At 38.5% G+C, this 9,471-nt stretch overlaps 1 protein-coding gene across 1 annotated transcript; it reads left to right on the top strand.

The window, feature by feature from the left end:
• The first annotated feature begins 8,297 nt into the window (after window positions 1-8,297).
• On the top strand, window positions 8,298-9,221 carry LOC104994726 (olfactory receptor 5AC1-like). Its single transcript, XM_010848377.1, has one exon. The coding sequence runs from the start codon at window positions 8,298-8,300 to the stop codon at window positions 9,219-9,221; it is 924 nt and encodes a 307-aa protein (XP_010846679.1).
• The last annotated feature ends 250 nt before the right edge of the window (window positions 9,222-9,471 follow it).

The raw sequence follows: 9,471 nt of genomic DNA, 5'->3' as shown, positions 1-9,471 counted from the left end.
ATAAAATGTTTTAGTCTTCAAAAATTTTTTTTTTATTTATTAAGTAATCTTACTGAGTACCTTTGTTCCCAGGTTGTACGTACACCAGTTTGCATACAGTTACCCCACCCTAGAATTTAGACAACAACCTGAAAATAGCATGGTTGTTGTTCAACTCACAAGTACATAACTTTTTTTTCCTTACAAAAGCTTTGTATCTTTTCTGCCTTGTCCTTTCGCCATTTGGGGTTCCTGGCCTTATTGTATATGACCTTGTCAATATCCTACTGCTAAGTTGCTTCAGTCGTGTCCGACTCTGTGCGACCCCAGAGAAGGCAGCCCACCAGGCTCCCCCGTCCCTGGATTCTCCAGGCAAGAACACTGGAGTGGGTTACCATTTCCTTCTCCAATGCATAAAAGTGAAAAATGAAAGTGAAGTCGCTCAGTCATTCCAACTCTTCGCGACCCCATGGACTGAAGCCTACCAGGCTCCTCCGTCCATGGGATTTTCCAGGCAAGAATACTGGAACGGGGTGCCATCGCCTTCTCTGATGACCAACCTAGACAGCATATTAAAAAGCAGAGACACTACTTTGCCAACAAAGGTCCGTCTAGTCAAGGCTATGGGTTTTTTCAGTAGTCATGTATGGATGTGAGAATTGACTATAAAGAAAGCTGAGTGCCGAAGAATTGATGCTTTTGAACTGTGGTGTTGGATAAGACTCTTAAGAGTCCCTTGGACTGCAAGGAAATCTAACCAGTCCATCCTAAAGGAGATCAGTTCTGGATGTTCATTGGAAGGACTGATGTTGAAACTGAAACTGCAATACTTTGGGCACATGATGCTAAGAGCTGACTCATTTGAAAAGTCCCTGATGCTGGGAAAGTTTGAGGGCAGGAGGAGAAGGGGACGACAGAAGATGAGATGATTCGATGGCATCACTGACTCAACGGACGTGAGTTTGGGTAAACTATGGGAATTGGTGATAGACAGGGATGCTTGGCATGCTGTGATTCATGGGTCGCAAAGAGTCGAACATGACTGAGTGACTGAACTGAACTGAACACAAAGAAGTGCCGTAGCTGAGTCTGATGGAGAGAACAAAGTATCACCTTGAAATCCTAGCTTTTTTATTGAGTTAGGGATGAAATAAGAATTGGGTTTGATTGCCTTGAAAAAAAGGCTAAGAGTATTCCATACATAAGATGGAGGGTCTAGTCTAGACTAGTCTAATCTAATGGAGTCTATAAACCAGACAAGGTATCTCCCTTCAGGAGTGTCATATAGTGCTGCCCAGTGATTGTGCTTAGTCACTCAGTTGTGTCCAACATTTGTGATCCCATGGACTGTAGCCCACCAGCCTCCTCTGACCATGGGATTTTTCAGGCAAGAAGACTAGAGCGGGTTGCGATTTCCTCCTTCAGGGGATCTTCTGGAGCAAGGGGTCCAACCTGCATTTCCTGTGTCTCCGGCATTGTAGGCAGATTCTTTACTCGCTGAACCATCGAGGAAGCCTCAAGAAGGAGGGTAGAAAAGGTAAATGGTAATCAGAAGAAGTACTGTAGAAGAAATAATTAGCCTATAACCAAATCCATGTTCTTCTCTTCCTAGATACATGGTCTCCCTTTTCAGTACACTGCAGTATTATGATTGAATTTAGGATTGAAAGTGATATACATCACTTACATTTCTAACTCATAAGCCCCTCACAGTCAGAATCCCCTGTGAATTTTCCCCTTCCAGCTTGATCCAGGTGAGAACTGGATCAGTGAAGAAAGTTATGTGTGGAGACTGAAGAAAGTTATGTGGGGAGACTGAAGAATGTTATGTGTGGGGACTCTCTGGCAGTCTAGTGGTTAAGACTTCACCTTCCACTGCAGTGGACGCAGGGTCTATCCCTGGCTGGAGAGCTAGGGTCTCACATGCCTCAAGTCCAGAATGCCAAGGCTTAAAGCAGAAGCAATACTGAAACTTATGTGTGGAAAATGCCTGACTGATAAGATGGAGTCTAGAACTTTGAGTTATCAGTTGGGATAGAATAGTCTATCAATTAGGAACTTGTGATTTATATTTATCATGAATGAGAAGTTGACTTCTTTTTATGCAGTCAGTTAATATTTTGTCAGTTTGCTTAGATATTGAAGAATATCCGTAAGTTCATTTAATGTTACTGTAAAAAATACACATGTACAATGCAATAAAGTTCCTTAACTGCATACAGTTAATTATTGGGTCTATTTCTCAGTACAGGGATGTGAATATGAGGCTTAAGAATTTCAGTTGTTAACTGAAGCAGACTTAGAGAGCGAACTTATGGTGACCAGAGGGTTAGGGTTCAGGGAGAAGGATAGATTGGGAATCTGGGATTGATATGTACACACTGCTATATCTAAAATGGGTAATGGAGCTTCCCTGGTGGTCCTGTGATTGAGAGTCTGCCTTGGAGTGTGGGGGTACATGGGTTTGATCCCTGGTCAAACAGGGATCTCACATGCTGGGGAGCAGCTGAGCCCATGTGCCACAACTATAGAGTCCGTGTGCCACAACCACAGAGTCCATGAGCCACAACTACAGAGCCAGTAGTTACAGTGTGTAGTTATACAACCACAGAGTCTGTAGAATAGATACGTGTATATGTATAACTGAATCACTTTTCTGTACACCCGAAACTAGCACAACATTGTTAATCAACAATACTCCAATATAAAATAAAAAGCTAAAATAACAATTTCAGTTGTCATTTTATGTGCAATGAGAAATTATTAATAACACTTAAATGGGGGCAAGCACGTGTTATAGTGTGGTAGTGAAACAGTATACATTTTATAAAAATCAGTCCTGTGTCAGTGTGGAAAATAGATAGGATGACTGTGTTAGGAGATGCAGATATTATAGTTAGGAGATTATTTAATAAGCCAGGCAAGAGATGAATGTATTTTAGATTTTAGTACTGACTGCATAAAAAGAAATGCCATACAACTCAGCAATCCCACTGCTGGGCATACACACTGAGGAAACCAGAATTGAAAGAGACACGTGTACCCCAGTGTTCATTGCAGCACTGTTTATAATAGCCAGGACATAGAAGCAACCTAGATGTCCATCAGCAGATGATTGGATAAGAAAGCGGTGGTACATACACACAATGGAGTATTACACAGCCATTAAAAAGAATACATTTGAATCAGTTCTAATGAGGTGGATGAAACTGGAGCCCATTATACAGAGTGAAGTAAGCCAGAAAGAAAAACACCAATACAGTATACTAACGCATATATATGGAATTTAGAAAGATGGTAATGACAACCCTGTATGCGAGACAGCAAAAGAGACACAGATGTATAGAACAATCTTTTGGACTCTGTGGGAAAGGGAGGGGGGATGATGTGGGAGAATGGCATTCAAACATGTATAATATCATATAAGAAATGAATCCAAGTCCAGGTTTGATGCATGATAGAGGATGCTTGGGGCTGGTGCACTGGGATGACCCAGAGGGATGGTATGGGGAGGGAGGTGGGAGGGAGGTTCAGGATGGGGAACACGTGTACACCCGTGGTGGATGCATGTTGATGTATGGCAGAGCTGATACAATATTGTAAAGTAAAATAATAATAATAATTAAAAATTTTAAAAATGTATTGGATTTAAGACATCATTGATAGATGAACTCTTGGTTTGTGGCCCTATTTTCTGTGACAGGAAACACTGGAAGAGTATCAGCTGTGAGGGCGGAATACAGGAATACTGTAATTTCAGATTTGGACATGTTAATTCTAAGGTACCTTTGGGAGTTTCAAGTGAGCAAGTCAGGTAGGTAGTTGGGTAGTGGGAGCATTTTAAAAAAAAAGAGGGAGGGAAACAAGTTTATTCTCTATTCTATTCAGTGATATTTTTAAACATGTCCCCAAAGTGAACCTTGAGGACACAATGGATAGTTTTAATTGTTATAACTAGAAGTGTATAATGATTTGATGATTAGTTTACAATGCCCAGTAGAACAACTTTGACTTCATCCTACCTACTGGGAATACTTTGGAAGCATTAAGGGAATTTCAAAACTTTTTAAGAATGGGTTTGCAAATAGGAGAAAGAAATGTTATATTCTTCCAGTTTTGTGTTTCCAAGGAAAAGCAATGCATAAATAATTGTGCTTTGTTTCTGTACCTTTTATGTTACTTTGAGAAAAGCAGCACATTTTCAGTTTCCCATATTTTACAGGAGCTGGGTGAAGATGCAGACATTTTCATATTTTCATTATTATAGCTTTGCAATTTGCCTGTATGATAAGAAAATATCTACATAAGACATTAAAACCCTAGACAGGTCTTTCCCTTTTTTAAGTCACCAAACAAAATCTGGGCAAGGAAGTAAATCTATGTCTATAAACATGAATATTTCAGTCAGGATTTTTGCTGTGTAGATAGCACATTTGTTGAGGTATTTCTTAATAAGAAACTTTGTTTAACAGAAGAATGAAAAATAGAAAAAATAGTGATAGGAAAAAAAAAACAGGGATTATTTTATAAATATGAAGTTTTAAAATTTGAGAGATAAGCTATGAAGCCTAAAGTTAACTTGTTTGTAATTTTCAGAATGGGAATTCTGGCTTCAGGCTTATTATATATGATAAAAATTCTTTAATTTCATGGAATCATGAGTATGTATGCTAAAGTCACTAAAGGTAACTTTAAAAGAGTCTTATGTGACTCTTGAAAAAAAATTCACAAAAGTTACTCTTCTTGTCTAAATTATATTAATACATTACAGGAACTAAAAGTAAGGATAGCAATGATTTGGTTATTTGAGATTCTAAAAAGAGTTGGGCCAATTGATGGAGGGTAAGTATTTCTCAAGAGTCTAGATTTCCAATTAATATTTCTGATATATATATATATGTATATATATAAATAATTTTTTGCTTTTCTCATGGAACTGTTATTCTGACTTTCACTCTCCTCTACTTCAATTATTACTATCGCTACTCTTACTCCAGAAAAATCAGTGCTACAAACTTAGTGTCTATTATTCAGGTTTCCCAATGGAGAAGAGAGATTTAAAAAATACATTGCTAGTTTTACAATGATGAGACCATAGATTTTACACTTATTTGGATCTTGCTCTTCTGCAATAATTATACATTGTGGAAATTCCAAAATTAAAATTAGGTAGAAGAGTTCTTTTTTCATGATTGAACTATATCCCATAATATGAACGTACTCTGGTTTATTTACCCATTTCACTGTTGCCGCATCTTGTCTTTGCTGTTGTGTCCAGCTATTTGCTGTCCCGTGGACTGCAATGTGTCATCCTTCCTTGTTCTTCACTGTCTCCCAGAATTTGCTCAAACTCATGTCCATTGAGTCGGTGATGCCATCCAACAATCTCATCCTCTGTCGCCCTCTTCTCTTCTTGCTCTCAATCTTTCCCAGCATTGGGGTTTTCCTCAATGAGTCAGCTATTCTCATCAGGTGGCCAAAGTATTGGAGCTTCAGCTTCAGCATCAGTCCTTCCAATGGACATTAAGGAGTGATTTCCTTTAGGATTGACTGATTTGACCTCCTTGAAGTCCAAGGGACTCTCAAGAGTCTTCTCCAGCACCACTATTTAAAAGCATCAATTCTTTGGTGTTCAGCTTTCTTTATGCCAACTCTCACATCTGTACATGACTACTGGAAAGACCATAGCTTTGACAAGATGGACCTTTTTTGGCATAGTGATATCTTTGTTTTTAATATACTGTCTAGGTTTGTCATAGTTCTTCTTCCAGGGAGGAAGTGTCTTTTAATTTTATGGCTGCAGTCACCATCTACAGTGATTTTGGATCCCAATAAAATAAAAGCTGTCACTGTTTCCACTTTTTCCCCATCTACTTGCCCTGAAGTGATGGGTCCGGATGCCACGATCTTACATTTTTGAACGCTGAGTCTTAAGCCAGGTTTTTGACTCTCGTCTTTCACTCTCCTCAAGAGGCACTTTAGTTCCTCTTCACTTTCTGCCATTAGGGTGGTATCATCTGCATATTTGAGGTTGTTGATATTGCTTTGGCAATCTTGATTCCACTTGTGAGTCATCCAGCCCAGCATTTCACATGATGTACTCTGCAAATAAATTAAATAAGCAAGGTGACAATATATAGCCTTGATGTACTCCTTTCCCAATTTTGAGAACCCCATGAACAGCATGGTCTTTGCTACTTGGAAGAATAATACAGTAAATATTCTTTGTATATTTACCTTTGCATAGCAATGTTTTTATTTCTAGGATATATATATATATAAATGATAGATGAAAAGATATATGTATTTTAAAAACTTAAATGGGATTGCATAAAATTGCTTTTCAAGAAAAGGCTGTTGCAATTCATAGTTCCACAAGTAACATGAAAGTACCACTTTTCTCACTTTAGTTAACATTGAGTATTTTTATTTGTTTTAATTTCTGCTATTCTGATATATGAGAAAGGAAGTATCCTTCTATTTTTGTGTTTTTGTTTTTGTTCACATGTGTGTATTTGTGACATAGAAATTTTGGCATCTTTTCATTTTATTTATTGGTTATTTTGATTTATTCATCTGTAAACTTGCTTATTTTTATTATTTACTCATTCCTCTATTAGATTGCTTGCCTTTTTAAATCTATTCTTAAGTTATTTTATGTTATAGACATAAATCTATGTCTTTCATATACATGGAGGATATATTTCCAAACTAATTATATACCCTTTGACTCTGTTGGATATTGTTTTGCTATGCATTCAAGCTGTCTATTTTACTGGCTTCCACAACAATTTCTCTATTCCCTATGTTACATCATTGTCTTCTCAATTACTTAGACAATATCTATGGTGTGGGGTAGGAGACTAACCTTATTTACTAATCCTTCCAGACAGATAGCAAAGAGTGTCAGCATAACCCATTGAATCAGCTGTCCTTTTCCTACTGAACTAAACTATCATATTTGTTTCATGCCACATTCCCATTTATACTGGAACCCACTTCTGAGTTCTCTATTCTGTTTCACTGATCCTCTGGCTTCTTCTTATGCCACTATCTTAATGTTTTGATTATTATGTCTCTACATTATTGTTCAACATCAATTAAGGTATTTGTGACTACTCCACATTTATATTTTTCTTGGGCAGAATGAGAAGTTATTTTCTTCCATGTGAATTTCAATGAGTTCAAGCAATTCTAAAAACTGTAAGTTATCCATGTTAGATTGAAAAGGATTTGCATTTAAATTTGGTAAATGCAAATTTACCTATCAATTTAAGTGAATCTAATTTTAAAACATTTTATTACAGATAATTCTGAATATATACAAAAGTAGATAAGTGAAGGTAAAAATTAAGAACTACTAATTAAATGAGAAGCATGTCTTATATCGGAGAAGGCAATGGCACCCCACTCCAGTCCTCTTGCCTGGAAAATCCCATGGACGGAGGAGCTTGGAAGGCTACAGTCCATAGGGTCGCTGAGGGTCAGACACAACTGAGCGACTTCACTTTCACTTTTCACTTTCATGCATTGGAGAAGGAAATGGCAACCCACTCCACTGTTCTTGCCTGGAGAATCCCAGGAACAGGGGAGCCTGCTGGGCTGCTGTCTATGGGGTCACACTGAGTCAGACACAACTGAAGCGACTTAGCAGCAGCATGTCTTATATGTCAGTAACATGACAATTCACTGTTTTTATAACTCTTTTGTGAATTTTCCCTCACTTATTCTTTCATTTTAGTGGTTAGCTGGTCAGATATGGCAAAAGAAAATATGACTCTGGTGACAGAGTTTGTTCTCACAGGACTCACAGATCTCCCAGGGCTTCAGGTCCCCCTGTTCCTGGTCATCTACCTCACCACCATGTCAGGCAACCTTGGACTGATTTTTCTCATCTGGAAGGACTCCCATCTTCACACCCCCATGTACTCATTCCTGGGCAGCTTGGCCTTTGCAGATGCTTGCTCGTCATCTTTTGTGACTCCCAAGATGCTTGTCAACATGAGTCAAATGATGTCTCTCTTTGAGTGCATGGTCCACTACTATTGTTTTGGTTCCAGTGCCACCAAAGAATGGTTCCTTCTGGTGGTGATGGCCTATGACGGCTATGTAGCCATATGCAACCCCTTACTTTACCCTGTGGTGATGGGTAGCAATTACTGAACTGAAGATATATTCTTAAAAATGTCCTGATTAAAGGGGATACATAAACAAGGAAGATGCATTTAAAAAAAAAATAAAATAGGACTATTTCCATGGTCCTTTATGACTACGTTCTTCACCTACTCTTTTCACTGCAGTGGTCAGCCTGAGTGGATATGATGGAGGCAAACAAGACTCTGGTGATGGAGTTTGTTCTCACAGGACTCACAGATCTCCCAGGGCTGCAGGTCCCCCTGTTCCTGGTGTTCCTGGTCATCTACCTCACCACTATGGTGGGCAACCTTGGATTGATTTTTCTCATCTGGAAGGACCCCCATCTTCACACCCCCATGTACTCATTCCTGGGCAGTTTAGCCTTTGCAGATGCTTGTTGTTCATCTTCCGTGACTCCAAAGATGTTTATAAATTTTTTATCAAAGAATCATGTAATACCTCTCTTTGACTGTCTGACCCAATTTTATTTTTTTGGTTCCAGTGCTACCACAGAATGTTTCCTTCTGATGGTGATGGCCTATGACCGCTATGCAGCCATATGCAACCCTTTGCTTTATTCAGTAGTCATGTCCAACAGACTCTGTATTCAGTTTATAGGTGTTTCATATTTGACTGGTTTTCTACATTCAGCCATTCATGTGGGTTTGTTATTCAGATTAACTTTCTGCAGGACCAATGTAATACATTATTTCTACTGTGAAATTTTACAACTATTCAAAATTTCTTGCACTGATTCTACACTTAATACACTTCTGGTGTTTATCTTTTCAGCGTTTATACAAGTCTTCACTTTTATGACCATCATGGTCTCTTACACCTTTGTCCTCTTTACCATTCTGAAAAAAAAGTCTGAAAAGGGCAGGAGTAAAGCCTTCTCCACATGCAGTGCCCACCTGCTCTCTGTTTCCTTGTTCTATGGCACTCTCTTCTTCATGTATGTGCGTCCTGGGTCTGGCCCCTCTGAAGAGCACAACAAAATATATTCTTTATTTTATACAATAATAATTCCTCTACTAAATCCTTTTATTTACAGCCTGAGAAACAAAGAGGTTATAAGTGCTTTGAGAAGAATAATGAAGAAATGAATAGTTGCTAGACAATTTTCAAACTGTTCCTTCTTTACTGTCTTCTAAAAATGCCCTCAGTCCTAAAGATTTGCCATGGCTCTGCCATTTCATCAGAGAACTAGAGGTCAGCATGGTCTGACCTCTATTCCTACTTCCTACTATTTTTACTTGGATATGGGACCAGTGAAAGTTTGGTAACCTACCTATAACTAGCTCATTTAGAAACACCGTGCTCCATCTTTAGACACTAACCTTTCGCAAATTAGCT

Source organism: Bison bison, unplaced genomic scaffold (genome assembly GCF_000754665.1).
Source record: "Bison bison bison isolate TAMUID 2011002044 unplaced genomic scaffold, Bison_UMD1.0 scf7180017864265, whole genome shotgun sequence".
NCBI classification, from domain to species: Eukaryota; Metazoa; Chordata; class Mammalia; order Artiodactyla; family Bovidae; genus Bison; species Bison bison.
This window is presented reverse-complemented; position numbering and strand designations above follow the sequence as displayed.